At 35.1% G+C, this 16,112-nt stretch overlaps 2 protein-coding genes across 3 annotated transcripts in view; both read right to left on the reverse strand.

Annotated features, from left to right (window-relative positions):
- The window catches only part of LOC127986006 (uncharacterized), a gene marked incomplete at its 5' end in the record, with an annotated part of 403,871 nt that overhangs the window by 104,674 nt on the left and 283,085 nt on the right, over positions 1-16,112 (reverse strand). The window lies entirely within an intron of this gene.
- Positions 1-16,112, reverse strand: part of slc13a5a (solute carrier family 13 member 5a) — a 72,750-nt gene that overhangs the window by 14,482 nt on the left and 42,156 nt on the right. Inside the window, exon 10 of one of the 2 annotated variants that reach the window (XM_052588175.1) lies at positions 948-1,109. The exons of the other annotated variant lie outside the window; for it this stretch is intronic. Coding sequence (XP_052444135.1) covers positions 948-1,109 — 162 coding nt within the window. The remainder of the gene's footprint in view (positions 1-947; positions 1,110-16,112) is intronic. 2 annotated transcript variants of the gene reach the window in all.

Here is a 16,112-nt window from a genome sequence, read left to right on the forward strand (position 1 = left end):
GTGATCTGATTTGATGCTGACACAAAGTTCTCAAAGCTCAATTGTGTTACAGGTAACAGAGGGAGGAATGGATATCACTTGCACATACAAAAGTGTCTTCTTACCTGCCTCCAGCAATGGATGAATTAGCAAAAATGCCTTCCCTAAATGCCTGTTATTTCTCATTCCTCCTCCCTCAACCGGACAACAATGGCACATCTCTATGGTTCTCCCATATGACCCACTTCAGCTTTAGCTCCCTACAAATCCCTCTGTTCACAGGCTCCCTGCATAGGCTAACTCTTGACAAGAGGGCAGAATGTGCTAACTGCTCAGCAAGAAAGGTGCAACACAGTGAGAGATTAATTGAGGAAGAAGCTGTGCTTATATATATATATATAAAAAAAAAATTGTATGAAAAACCTTTCCACAATTAGGCAACTTGTTTGTATGTGTCTAGCAACGTGAATGTTATGTGAAATCAGTAAGAATTTGTCCCACTATTGCTGAAACAACATGAAACCATGTTGAAAACATTTAATAAAATAACTGAATCAGTAATACATATGTAAACACTGGACACTAAAATGAAGATGTCACACAAATTTACAGTGATGTCCAAAGCTCCTACTCTCACAAAGACTGCATTTACTTTATGAAAAATACTGTAAAGAGTAATACAGTGAAATATGTTTTAATTTCATATTTTATTTAAATTTAATGTATTTTATGTAATATATTCAAGTGTAATTTATACCTATGATGGCAAAACTGATATTTTAGCTGACAATTCTCAGTGTTTTCAGTGTCACATGATCCTTCAGAAATAATTCTATTATGATGATTTACTGCAAGACACATTTTGTAATATTTTATTAGTTTTTAGATCTTCTGCCTAATATTTTTGGCCATTTTATTGACCGTGTACAAGGAGTATGCAAGTCATGGTAAATATTAGGTATACATACCATAGATGCGAGTATGGGCAGAAATAAAGTTGCTGTGGCAACATTGCTGGTGCATTCAGTGAAGGTAGCTATCATCAGACACACGACAATGGCAATCGCCCAGGGAGGAATACTTTGAAGAGGTGACATCTGATCTCCAAGCCATTTTGACAGCCCTGATACCTGAGCATTGACCCAACAAAATCAAAAAAAGTTATGGCGATTGAAGCTGACCTTTTGTGTGGTCTTTGATAAAGAACTGCAGGTTATCTTTATAAAGAATGTGACAATGTTTACAGGTGCCAAATACAAAATCACTTGGACAAACAAACATATATACGGATAGCTAAAATGTAAAGATAATTTAGATGTATTCTTGTAAGGGTTAGTATGTGTGTGTGTGTGTGCATATCATTGTATCTAGGTATATTGGAGGAAGCATACAAATTGTGTATCTAACACATTTATTACAGATATAACAAGTATGGGGGGGGGGGGTTACTAGTGGAGACAACAAGTATTGTTAGAAATAATGATGACAATATAACTAGCAATAATAATAAGGATTTCATTGAGATTGGGAAAGGGTGAAGGACAGTGAATGACCCAAGTAATAATAATGATATTAATAATTAGAGTAATAAATTATACATATATAAATATTAAATATATTATTAGGGTTGCCCCCAAATCCTTAGTGGCTACAACATACCATAGCTTAACCCCAATGCCCATCTAATGCCATAGTGAGATTGCCTAGATGCTGTGGGGCAACAGGGCCACATACTCCCCTCCATCCCCCAACCCAGCTAACAGGGAACGTTCCCATAACTTTCACTAACATTATGTAAAAGTTATGTAAATGTTAGAAAAAAAAAACTTTCCTGACATAATGTTTCTGGAACAGTCTTATAATGTTTTCATAGTTAAAATACATTGTCTTAATGTTGAGGGAAAACGTTTTCATAACAAAGTTCCTGTAACGTCTTTATGATGTTATTTTTACTTGACTGATGTTCTCATAATGTTGAGGGAAAACGTTCCCATAACAACGTTCTTGTAACGTCTTTATGATGTTATTTTTAAATGACTGATGTTCTCATAATGTTGAGCGAAAACATTCCCATAACAACGTTCTTGTAACGTCTTTATGATGTTATTTTTACTTGACTGATGTTCTCATAATGTGGAGGGAAAACGTTCCCATAACAACGTTCTTGTAACGTCTTTATGATGTTATTTTTACTTGACTGATGTTCCCATAATGTGGAGGGAAAACGTTCCCATAACAACGTTCTTGTAACGTCTTTATGATGTTATTTTTAAATGACTGATGTTCTCATAATGTTGAGCGAAAACGTTCCCATAACAACGTTCTTGTAACGTCTTTATGATGTTATTTTTACTTGACTGATGTTCTCATAATGTTGAGGGAAAACGTTCTCATAACAACGTTCTTGTAACGTCTTTATGATGTTATTTTTACTTGACTGATGTTCTCATAATGTTGAGGGAAAACGTTCTCATAACAATGTTCTTGTAACGTCTTTATGATGTTATTTTTAATTGACTGATGTTCTCAATGTTGAGGGATTACGTTCTCATAACAACGTTCTTGTAACGTCTTTATGATGTTATTTTTAGTTGACTGATGTTCTCAGAATGTTGAGGGAAAACGTTCTCATAACAACGTTCTTGTAACGTCTTTATGATGTTATTTTACTTGGTTGATGTTCTCATAACAACGTTCTTGTAACGTGTTTATGGTGTTATTTCATAATGTTGAACAAATACATTCTTAAAACACCATTATTGGAATGGCTTCATTTTAGAAGTGATGGCAACAGAAATTACAAGTGTGGCAAGTATAGTAGACTAGACTATATACCATATTTCTGATCTTTGTTTCTATTTTTCCTATTTGTTTCCTATATTGTCCTAATGACAAATTTGGATACACTTGGTTTATATTATCATATACCTTTGCAATAAATCATCATGTCTTTGATGAACAAAATGTATTTTTTTAGAACAGAATATGACAAATCTTATTTTAAATTAAATAGGCATATGCTATACTGCAAAGGTTATGTCATTTACCAATGCATTTTTCACATATTTTATTACAAACTTTTCCTGAACAAGGTCTACATTGTAAATTGATCTTCAGGTTTTGTACAACACAGGCTTTATTTTATTTTATTTTATTTATTGCGCTAAAGTGGAGAGGACAGAAAAGTGTTGGGTGGAGAGAGTGGAACAGGAACAGCATAGAGTCGGGATTGGAACACCGGTTGGCTACCTAACCAGTAACAATTAGGCAACTGCATCCAAAGTACTGCAAGAGAATCAATCTCGGGAACAAACCAGTGTTGCCAAGAATTGGGCTACTTTAACACTGCTCCGCGGGTTGTTTTTCATGTCCGCGGGTTTAAGCGACACCAATAACGTAATATTTAACTCTAAAATGCTCTAAAAACCCTCACCAAAAATGTGTATTTTACCTCACCGGAATGCAATGTTTATGGGGGGATCCCTAGAAACATAAGTGGACTGGTGTTGTGAAAATCTGGCAACCCTGAAACAAGCCGTCTTTCAGGTTCTGACGTCATCACGGTGTGTATGCTCCATGCAGCGCCGTTTTCAAACCAATGGAATTCAAAATCTGCAGCTCATCTTTATATATGTCTACTTCTGAGGCCAGATCGCAGCCATTCTAACAGGTGAATCGATTACACATTAAGTTTGGTTTTTTTGCGTTTAATATGCAAATTTGTATGACCGGGTAGCTAAATAGTTTAGAAGCTTGCAGTTATTTATGCGGGAGACAATTAACTTATAAGTTAATTGATTAAATGTAATTAAATGTCTCCTATATATAGGCTAACGTTATTTGTTGTTGTGTGGGATTTACTTTGAAGGCCTTTGTTAAATTGAACTCCTATTTGTGTGCAGACAGGCTTTGCCGCTTTATATTTGATAAATTACTGAATCTTACACTTTTCATAACATTCAGTTTTAATGCAAAATACGTATTAACATTAGTCGTGTTTCCATTGTAGGGCCAACAGCAAGTGCATGCCGGCAGTCTTTCCACTGTTATTTAAGGGGCTTCTTCGGGCCTTGGTCCAAAGTAAGCCCGGTTTTGAGGAGTGGTTACGAGCAAAGTTTGAGTCAGGAGAAGCTCAACACTGCTGCTCATTTTCCATAATGTCAGGATAACAAAAACAATTACCAGTTGAAAACTCACTTTCAAACACCAGCGAGTGTTTGAAATACAGTTACTTCCGATGGGGATTCTGATCACTACACGAGTCAGAAATATATTAATACGCCATGCTAAAGGATACGTACTTGCTTAAAGGCCATTAATGTCTTACAAACATTTTTTTTGCCTGTAAATGTCATAATCACTCAACTGAATAAAATCAGGTTATTGTAATTGCTATACTTTTCTGTGACTGTTAGTTGCACATATAGGCTAATTAGACAATTAATCAGCTATATGTCAATACTTAAAGTTATCTCTCTCTCTCTTTCTCTCTTACAGTTACTTTTCAAAAGTTTCTCAAACATGGAGTCTGACATGAACAAGGTATGATTTATTTTATTTTATCATTACAAAAAGAGAGTGGTTAGTACTTCAAGGTTGTAAGAGTTTGCACTTGGAACACAGTGTCATATGCATTGTTGTAACTCCAGCTGTATGTGACCTTTGTAGAGGTGGAGTGGTGTAGTGGGCTACAGCACAGCAAAACAAACCAAACACCAAAGCAACCCTGTGTTTTCCATATTATTTTATATTATTATGCACACAGTTTTATTTTTCTTGGTGCAGATATTGCTGTGTAGCAAGATCGATTGGCTGAGCCTCATGGGAGGCAACACACCTGGAGAGTCGGTCAGAAGACTGCTTAGGAAACTCGGGACGAATGCTCTATGGGCCCAATATAGTCTTAAAGGCCGCAAAGGAAAGAATAATTTCCAGGAACTGGAAATATGTAATGTCATAATCTGTGAGTTGTTTCTCAGTTGTTTCTTATTCCAAACATTTTATAGTAAGTCGCAGAAGATAAACTTTATTTTCAGAGCAAGCTAGGCCAAAGAATGCATATGAGTCATTGATGAAATGAGCAGTATATTTGATATACTGTATGCTTAACCATCATTTATTGTAAGTAGCAGTAATATATTTGGTTTTTGTGTATCTTAACTGGATTTTAAGATGCCTGTCGTCGAACACACACCAAGGTGCTGGAAAAAGTAATTGAGGACTTCATATCAGAAACACTGAAGTTGGCCCACTTTATATTAGGTGGCCTTAACTACTATGTACTTATATAAAAAAGTACAATGTACTTATTGTGTTCATATTGTATTGTAAAACAATTTTGCTGCTATTGAGGTGGGATAGGGGTAAGGTTAGGGAGAGGATTGGAGGTATGGGTAAGTTTAAGGGTGGGTTAAGGTGTAAAGTATGGGTCAACAGTGTAATTATAAATGTAATTACAGAAATTAAATACAGATGTAATTACATGTAGTTTTTTTATTATATATAAGTACAATGTAAAAACATGTATGTACATAATAAGTACATTGTACTAAAGTATTAATTAAAATGTAAGTACATAGTAGTTAAGGCCACTTAATATAAAGTGGGTCCCTGAAGTTTGCACCACACAGAGATAAGGTAAGGCTTTTTTAGTTTGTAAAACATTAATAAGGAAAACATAACACATATAATACAGATTATACTGTATACTAATACTATGTTTTGTTTCCATAGATGCTACAATCTAAGGTGTCACTTCAGGCTGAAGCAGAGACTTCGGGAAAAGAAGACACACACAGAACACACTTAATTAGTTGTTTTACACACAGAACGTATTTTATGTAAGATTTGGAATGTTTCAGTTTGTGGAATGTTTGAGTATATAAAATGTGAAAGTTAAGATATCAGTTATGCCATTTTTTTTTTCATTTAAATGTACTGTACGTTACAGTATACTTAAAGTATCCTTGGCAAAATGTAGACTAATACAATATGAATGAAAATGATCAAATATATTAAAATATGAAAAATGTTTATGTAGTGTCTTGAAGTTTTTGGTGTTGACAAATATACAGTCAGGTCCATAAATATTGGGACATCGACACAATTCTAATCTTTTTGGCTCTATACACCACCACAATGGATTTGAAATGAAACGAACAAGATGTGCTTTAACTGCAGACTTTCAGCTTTAATTTGAGGGTATTTACATCCAAACCAGGTGAACGGTGTAGGAATTACAACAGTTTGTATATGTACATCCCACTTTTTAAGGGACCAAAAGTAATGGGACAGATTAACAATCATAAATCAAACTTTCATTTTTTAATACTTGGTTGCAAATCCTTTGCAGTCAATTACAGCCTGAAGTCTGGAGATCAATTAGACATTAGCGTACGCTGGGTTTCATCCCTGGTGATGCTTTGCCAGGCCTCTACTGCAACTGTCTTCAGTTCCTGCTTGTTCTTGGGGTATTTTCCCTTCAGTTTTGTCTTCAGCAAGTGAAATGCATGCTCAATCGGATTTAGGTCAGGTGATTGACTTGGCCATTGCATAACATTCCACTTCTTTCCCTTAAAAATCTCTTTGGTTGCTTTCGCTGTATGCTTCGGGTCATTGTCCATCTGCACTGTGAAGCGCTGACCAATGATTTCTGAAGCATTTGGCTGAATATGAGCAGATAATATTGCCCGAAACACTTCAGAATTCATCCTAATGCTTTTGTCAGCAGCCACATCATCAATAAATACAAGATAACCAGTTCCATTGACAGCCATACATGCCCACGCCATGACACTACCACCACCATGCTTCACTGATGAGGTGATCATGAGCAGTTCCTTTCCTTCTCCATACTCTTCTCTTTCCATCACTCTGGTACAAGTTGATCTTTGTCTCATCTGTCCATAGGATGTTGTTCCAGAACTGTGAAGGCTTATTTAGATGTTGTTTGGCAAACTCTAATCTGGCCTTCCTGTTTTAGAGACTCACCAGTGGTTTACATCTTGTGGTGAACCCTCTGTATTCACATGGTGAAGTCTTCTCTTGATTGTTGACTTTGACACACACATACACCTACCTCTTGGAGAGTGTTCTTGATCTGGCAGTAGTCCTATCATACACTTTATCTCAAGTCTTGATGATTTATGACCCTGATTTATGGCCTGATTTATGGCCGTACAGTCCGTGTAGATTGACAGGTAGTCAGAAGTGTGCATGGTCAGTTTGGATTGATTTATGACTATAAGGCCTGTCAGTCAAAGCGGTTGCCATGCCACTGGGTCCTGTGACCCTTGATTGACATGGCAGAGGTGTGTAAATCAAAAGATCAAAGAGATCTCAGATTTGACTTGTGTTGTGTTTATTACTGGATATATGATGGTTGTATCTGTTACCAGAGCAGTGGGGGATTTCTTATGATGGTTGTATCTGTAACCAGAGCTGTGGGGGGTTTCTGTGAAGTTCCTTTCTGGCTTGTTGTTCACACCTAAAGACAGTGGGAGGTGTTTGGGTTCTTCCTGGGAAAAAAAATAGCTGTGCAAAAGTGAGGGTTTTGACGTCTTGACAGGATCAATGTTTGTTTGATCTATATGGTATTGATACCTAGGCACCGACAGGCCGCATGCTCCCCGTCTACAAACACATTTGAAAAGGAGGACGATGTCTGGTGTCTTTCCAGGTGAGAATTTCAAAGAGTGAGAGAGACAATTATCTAAATCATCAACTAACCAAGCCGCTGAAGAGATAAATAATTGAATGTTATCTGGAATTAATAAAATCAAACAGGCATTACTTAATGTTAAGAAAATACTATCCATAATTGATGTGTAAAAGGATTTGAAATCTCACGCTAATTTTAAAACCGACTTTAAACACACACACACACACACACAAATTGGTTTTCCATGTTCTATGGGACATCCCGTAGACGTAATGTTTTTTAGACTGTACAAATTGTATTTTGCATCACCATACACCAACCTTACACTTAAACCTACCCCTTACAGAAAATTTCGTTAATTTTAAGATTTTCAAAAACACTTCATTCTGTATGATTTATAAACTTGTTTCCTCACAGGGACAAAAACAATCCCCAAGGATTTTGAATATTGCCATCATTGTTTCCCATAACATGGGGAATACCTGAACCACACAAACACACACACACACACACATACACACACACAGTAAAACTGAGTAAACTAAATTTTATTTATGAGCAAATTCGTATTTGTTGTTTTTACTTTGTGTTATGTAAGAAATGTTTTAATTTAATAATCTAACCTGTAGTATGTGTACTGTAAATGAACAAATATACATTTAGCTTAAACTCAGTAAAATAATTACACCTACCATTTTAAACATGTTTAAAAGATTACACATTGTGTGTCACTAAAGCAAGGCACACTGTCTATTGTCTTAAAAAATGTTTAAATAACCTGATGACCAGCATTGTTTCTTTGATCATTTATGCACACAAGTGCTTTTTTCGCACGAGTAGAAAACTCTTTGGATGTGTTTGGCAAAAACATCATTTCTACATCTTAAATGTATGACTGAACTTTTCTCATTCGACAGAAATACTATTTTCTAATTATTTACCCGGCCTATAACACTTGGTGTAAATGTTCTTACCTAGAACAGAAAACATACACTTTGACTATTTGACTATTTTGTAGGCATCATGTAATGTTAAATGGTTTACAAAAAAATTTTTTGCACCAGCAGCTGTGATAATTAGCATTAACTATTATCATCATTTCCTTTTGACTCTGATAAACTGGTAATGAATTTTCTATGCAAGTGACACGATATACAGTTCTCATACTATTTGTGTAGATAGCTGTACTAAAACATTTATGACTATTTTTGCATGCCAGCAGATTATGTCAAGGGTGTTTCACATCTAAGAATCACAGTTTTGTAAATGACATTTTTTTTTACACCTCAAGATTTAGCCATATCAAGATTTTGGACGGCCGTTCACAATTTGTTTGTTGGACTGTACGTTTTTAGGTGATCTCTGTGTGGTGTCATCATAATAGGAATAAATGAAAATTAAGAAATTAAGTTACAGTTTTTCTCTTCGAGATATTTCTTTTAGTGCAACTTTGTGTCTGTCCAAAAAGTGTGATCACATGAAGCATCGACACAACAAAAAATTAAGTCTAGCTGTTTTACACTTAAAACTATTACAACCTAAACAAATGAAACGGTTCCACTGAAAGATGCCCACTCGTTTAAGTTTGAGCATGTTAAAGTTTCCACACTCCTGTGTAGAGATACATTTTATCCATAACCTTTTGTGTATTCACGTGACCAAATCACTAAGAAAGAGAGTATAGCAAGAAAGCAAATGTTTACAATGCATATAAAATTCAGAATACAATTGTTAAAAAAAAATTATGTTGATTTGTAAATGGTATTTTTATTAATCCACTAGATTAAGTCATCTTGTTCAGATAGCAGGTGAAACCATTCACATTTTGTTTGTTTGGCCGTTTTTGTTTGAAGACTCCTGTAAGTTCATGCTAACTCTCGCGTAGGAAAGAGTGCAGGGTGAGCACATCCTATTCATTTAAGAAAAAGTATTAAACATTTGACCAAACTTTTTTATTATTTTGACAAAACACAACAACATTAAAGAATGTTATAAGAACGTTCCTATGGCCATCTTCTTTGACTCAAATGAAGCAACATCTCTGGTGTACGTAAGCATCTACAATGTGTGTATGTGCTAAACATCTGTTTCTCCACTTCTGCCAGATTTGTTAGATGGGCTTTTGTTGTAATACAGACACATTTGAGAACTATGATGTTCTCACTTTTGTAATGGTTATAGAAAAATTCAAACATAACTTTTGCATACGGAGCAAAACTGACTAAAAAATCACTGAATTAAAAAATGCAAAAGTGTGTACGGCATTTGGCAAAACAGGATTTTAGCTGTAATGAGCACATAAGACAAAAATTGTCAATGTGTGACTTGTAAATATATTCTATTTTATTTTATTTATTTATTTATTTTTACCAGAGATAGTCGACTGATCTGTTTACATGTTGTTTTGCCGTTTCTGATGAAGAGTTTTCTCTGACTGTGGTCAAACATACAGTGCCTGTTCATAGGAATTTTTACAGCATAACTACAGCATAAAAATATCGCCCCTACATCTAGAGCTCTTGGTCATATAGCTGATGATGATGTTCACATTTTTATTTGTCGTACTCGTTAGTTTCAACATTTCTACTGGACATTAAAGAGTAGGCCTATGTGTACTCCCTTTATGTCAGAAGCATTAACATCTACTGTGTGCTAAGAATTTTCTGCTTTCTCCACTTTTGGTGGATTTACTAGAGGGACTATGTGACCTTGTTGTAATGTGATTACGTTTAAGATCCATATGATTGCACTAAACCCCCTTGAATAGGTTATAGACATACTCTTTTATACAGGAAATGTTTCCACAACAGAAATATGTATCAGAATAACAAATACCTAATTTGAAAATATGAAATCCTCTCTTCTAAACTATTGTGAAAACTTTTAATGTTGATCCGGCCCACCAGCCGTGTATCTTTTTCATTATTTTTTAGATAAAGACTATTCTCAGAGTTTGGTAAACAGGCAAAAACATGAACAAAATGTAGTACAAGATGATTAAATGATTGTCAAGAGACTGTTTAAACTGAGATTGTGATGCACTTTAGAGCTTTTTCTGGTCTACCAGTGTCACAAAGACACAAAATTTTCAATCAACTTGAAAATGAGTCCTGCCATTTTCTGTTCTGACTGTTACACTTAATACAAACCCATCTATTACACTTAAAGTTAGACATTAAAAGTCATGGATGCCACAGGAACTATTTCCTTTCTCTGTTTCTCTAAACATCACACTGGTAAATAAACCAGAGATCACATGTAGAAAGAATTCATTGAAAGGGGCATGTTTTAGTCCATTTTAGATGGTCTGCACCAACACATGTTTTAGATGTTTTAGGTATTCATCAGACTAACAGGTTTGATTCGGGAAACACACACAACTGGAACTGAGTGTTGTCATGTCTTTATAATTGATCTACTTTTACTTTTAAAACAACACAGTGTGAAATTATGGTCTTCGACAGCATGGGCCCCTGAAATGTTGTAGTATATCTTTGTTTTCACAAAAATATCTAAACATTTATCTATCTTAAAATATTAGTTATTACGTGTTTACAAAGTTGTCATGTCTGACGTTTACATTTTTAAGAACATCTGATATAGTTTATCATCTTTTAAATTTTATAACGTATATTTCACCAAACCTTGACGCCTGAAAAACGGGTTTAGCATCAGTCCACATTTCAGTTGTTAGCCGGAAAATGCAAGTGAGCCGAGATTTCATTACTGAGATTATCTACATGATGTGAAACTAGCTCACAGTTACATTAGAGTTTTGGGGTTCTAGTTTATGTTGAATAGTGTTTGTTACTGCTCCAAATGTTTAACACCACATTACTCCATTGTGAAGATATGTACTGTACAAAAAGTTTTTCACTGTAGTAGTCCAACTCTGAAACCAGACCAAACAAAAATGAACTTGAGCCTTAGTTGTGGCAGAATTAAAATGTTTTCTTTTTATCTTTCCATGATTTGTGCGTGTTGTTCTGAACCACGGTTTCATTTTTAACATCACAATCGTATTGTATTGTCATGCATGATTGTAAAGAGTTTTGTGTGTGTCAGTCTCTGGATTTTTTTTTTTTTACAAACATGTTAGCGAGCTCTTTGTGTTCTCTGCTTTACCGTGTTTATATACGTCAGAATTCTTTAAATTTGCTCGATTAAATTAAGTATTTAACACAGTTTTGGGTAATGTGTGTGTGAATATAGAGGATCTTTACAAATATTTTTTCTTGAAATATCCATGTAACACTCTGAATCGAGACTGCTTCTTTTAAATATAACATTAACACATTCATAATAATTATAGTTCTCGGCCAATTTGTACATTATTAAATTATATTAGTGGTCATCACAAACTTAAGGTGTAAACAAAACTACCTTGCAACAGTGTGCTTTAGATTTACTAGAAAGATCATTTGAATGCTTTGGTCGCAAGGAAAACATACATTGTTCAAGAGAAAATAATCTCACTGAATGTGCTAAAGCATCCAATGTTTTATGACTACTGAAGGTGTCACATCCTTGTTTGTTTCACACCTGTGGGCTCTTACCTACATTCCAAGTGTGATATTTAAAAAAGGTTTAGGGGCATATAGTTAACCACAGAAGACTTTCTGCATGCTCCTGTTACAATGACTGCCGCAGCTCCAAACAGTCCTGAAACATCTAGAAGAATGATGTGTGACACACCGCAAAGAAGTTCTGCTGAAATGAGAGAGGAGCTGACTTTTGTACCAAGGAAAAAATCAAGGGAAGAGCATAAGAAAAGTTCTCAGTGAAGATGAAGATATTGTGAAACAAGATTTCACTGTGTCATATGATCGGGTGGGGAGATTTGTGTTTGACAAAGAGTTGCAGATTGTGAAGCTCTACGTTTTGGAATCTCATGCAGATAAATAAACGTCGGGAGGACTTTGAAACAAACTTTGACTCTGATGAGTCTGATCGTGACTGGCCTCTTCCTGAGGTCAACTCTTATGAATGCTGCAAAAAGAGACTATATTTTGAGCAATGTGACATACCCATGTTGAACACAATTTTTTCAATGATAGGTAAGCTGTTTCAGTCAATTTAAATTTATTTTAAAACCGAATGATCAGTCGTATAATAGTGTATTCGGTATAACAAACCTGAACAATGATGTTGTAATGTTTCTTTTTCAGTGTTTACTCACCCTTCTATGTGTTCCTTGCTCTATGTTTAATAAATGGCTGTCGGATTAAGTTTTCCTAATACACAATACATTACCGTTACTTGAAACAAGTGTCTTAACAAAAATCCTAATAAACCTCGTAATCTTTAATCCAAATATCTTCCAGTGAAAATGACAGAATTCTCTTTGGTGACATAAGATAGGCTTCACCGGTCAAAACACATCCCTAATTCCTCTAATCCTTTAGAGTGCAACACCCCCATCTCAACAACCAACCAAGCAACATTTGAAACGTAGAAACAAGACCACCCATTTTTATTTTTTTGTTTAAATGTACAGAAGATCCACCACTACTTCCTCGTGACTATGGCTAGTCTTCATCCCCTGTGAGTGGCTGACCTCATAAACTCTGCAGTTATCGCAGGTTTTCCTAGATCTGCGAACAAGGGTTTTACAGCACGGTCAACGGAGCTACTGCAACATCTTGTTGAGCAAAACATTATCTACATGGGCTGACAGAATCAGCTTCAACAATCAAATTTGTCTGAAACTGATGCACTCTCTAATTTTTCAAATAATAAGGCTTCGACGGATCTGAACCATAAACCAGAAATTGAAACTGAAATTGCACAAGGCCTGGATCGTCGTGGATTAATACAGTCAGTTCGGATTCTGGCAAATGGTGACAGCATTCTACAGTATATTGATTAGGGTACAAAGTCTATCTCTTCTATTCTGAAAAGGATGTCTGACGCTGGGCAAAAGCAGATGGATTGCAACTGGAGTTCTGGTGTCACTACGGATGATCAGATGAAGTGCGACTGCACCCTGGGTGAAGCGTGTCATGTAACAGACTATGTAGAAACTATGTTTAAACAGCGTTACCGAGAACAAATGATCAAACTGATGCATGCGGTCATAGAGAATCCAAATCATGATTGTACCGGGGATACCAAGTGTGTAAAAAATCTTAAGAATGAAATGAATGTTGTAAGAAGCCTGAAAAATAATCCAAGGCCTGATTTGACTAGTATGTTTATTACCAGTAAAGAATCAGTCTGTGTAACGACTAGAAAAGTTCTGGATGTGGTGTCTGAATGTGACGATGAGATGGACATTAACAAGGTTCTCTGTCTGTGTACATGTGTAACAGATTTATGTACATTGTTGGTTTCAAAAAATTATGGTTCCATGACATGTGAGATTGTTCAAACTTACGTCAACTACATACTAGAACAAAACATGCTGGCCTGTAGAGATTTTCTTTTCTGGCTAGACCACCTGTAATGTCATTATTACTGTTTGTTAGTAATGCCAATTTGACCATTTTCTTCACTACTTCAGTGTATGAATGTATATTCAAAAATGTATTGTTGAAATAAAATGTTGAATCACATTTTAATCTTTCGTGGTTTATAAAACAATGGGCCTGAGCCCTGAGCTCATGAAAAATGTGTTAATGTTATATTTAAAATAAGCAGTCTTGGTTCAGAGTGTTACATGGATATTTCAAGAAAAAATATTTGTAAAGATCCTCTATATTCACACACACATTACCCAAAACTGTGTTAAATACTTAATTTAATCGAGCAAATTTTAAGAATTCTGACGTATATAAACACGGTAAAGCAGAGAACACAAAGAGCTCGCTAACATGTTTGTAAAAAAAAAAAAAAAATCCAGAGACTGACACACACAAAACTCTTTACAATCATGCATGACAATACAATACGATTGTGATGTTAAAAATGAAACCGTGGTTCAGAACAACACGCACAAATCATGGAAAGATAAAAATAAAACATTTTAATTCTGCCACAACTAAGGCTCAAGCTCATTTTTGTTTGGTCTGGTTTCAGAGTTGGACTACTACAGTGAAAAACTTTTTGTACAGTACATATCTTCACAATGGAGTAATGTGGTGTTAAACATTTGGAGCAGTAACAAACACTATTCAACATAAACTAGAACCCCAAAACTCTAATGTAACTGTGAGCTAGTTTCACATCATGTAGATAATCTCAGTAATGAAATCTCGGCTCACTTGCATTTTCCGGCTAACAACTGAAATGTGGACTGATGCTAAACCCGTTTTTCAGCCGTCAAGGTTTGGTGAAATATACGTTATAAAATTTAAAAGATGATAAACTATATCAGATGTTCTTAAAAATGTAAACGTCAGACATGACAACTTTGTAAACACGTAATAACTAATATTTTAAGATAGATAAATGTTTAGATATTTTTGTGAAAACAAAGATATACTACAACATTTCAGGGGCCCATGCTGTCGAAGACCATAATTTCACACTGTGTTGTTTTAAAAGTAAAAGTAGATCAATTATAAAGACATGACAACACTCAGTTCCAGTTGTGTGTGTTTCCCGAATCAAACCTGTTAGTCTGATGAATACCTAAAACATCTAAAACATGTGTTGGTGCAGACCATCTAAAATGGACTAAAACATGCCCCTTTCAATGAATTCTTTCTACATGTGATCTCTGGTTTATTTACCAGTGTGATGTTTAGAGAAACAGAGAAAGGAAATAGTTCCTGTGGCATCCATGACTTTTAATGTCTAACTTTAAGTGTAATAGATGGGTTTGTATTAAGTGTAACAGTCAGAACAGAAAATGGCAGGACTCATTTTCAAGTTGATTGAAAATTTTGTGTCTTTGTGACACTGGTAGACCAGAAAAAGCTCTAAAGTGCATCACAATCTCAGTTTAAACAGTCTCTTGACAATCATTTAATCATCTTGTACTACATTTTGTTCATGTTTTTGCCTGTTTACCAAACTCTGAGAATAGTCTTTATCTAAAAAATAATGAAAAAGATACACGGCTGGTGGGCCGGATCAACATTAAAAGTTTTCACAATAGTTTAGAAGAGAGGATTTCATATTTTCAAATTAGGTATTTGTTATTCTGATACATATTTCTGTTGTGGAAACATTTCCTGTATAAAAGAGTATGTCTATAACCTATTCAAGGGGGTTTAGTGCAATCATATGGATCTTAAACGTAATCACATTACAACAAGGTCACATAGTCCCTCTAGTAAATCCACCAAAAGTGGAGAAAGCAGAAAATTCTTAGCACACAGTAGATGTTAATGCTTCTGACATAAAGGGAGTACACATAGGCCTACTCTTTAATGTCCAGTAGAAATGTTGAAACTAACGAGTACGACAAATAAAAATGTGAACATCATCATCAGCTATATGACCAAGAGCTCTAGATGTAGGGGCGATATTTTTATGCTGTAGTTATGCTGTAAAAATTCCTATGAACAGGCACTGTATGTTTGACCAC

The sequence above is a fragment of the Carassius gibelio genome, chromosome B21 (assembly GCF_023724105.1).
Source record: "Carassius gibelio isolate Cgi1373 ecotype wild population from Czech Republic chromosome B21, carGib1.2-hapl.c, whole genome shotgun sequence".
Lineage (NCBI taxonomy): Eukaryota > Metazoa > Chordata > Actinopteri > Cypriniformes > Cyprinidae > Carassius > Carassius gibelio.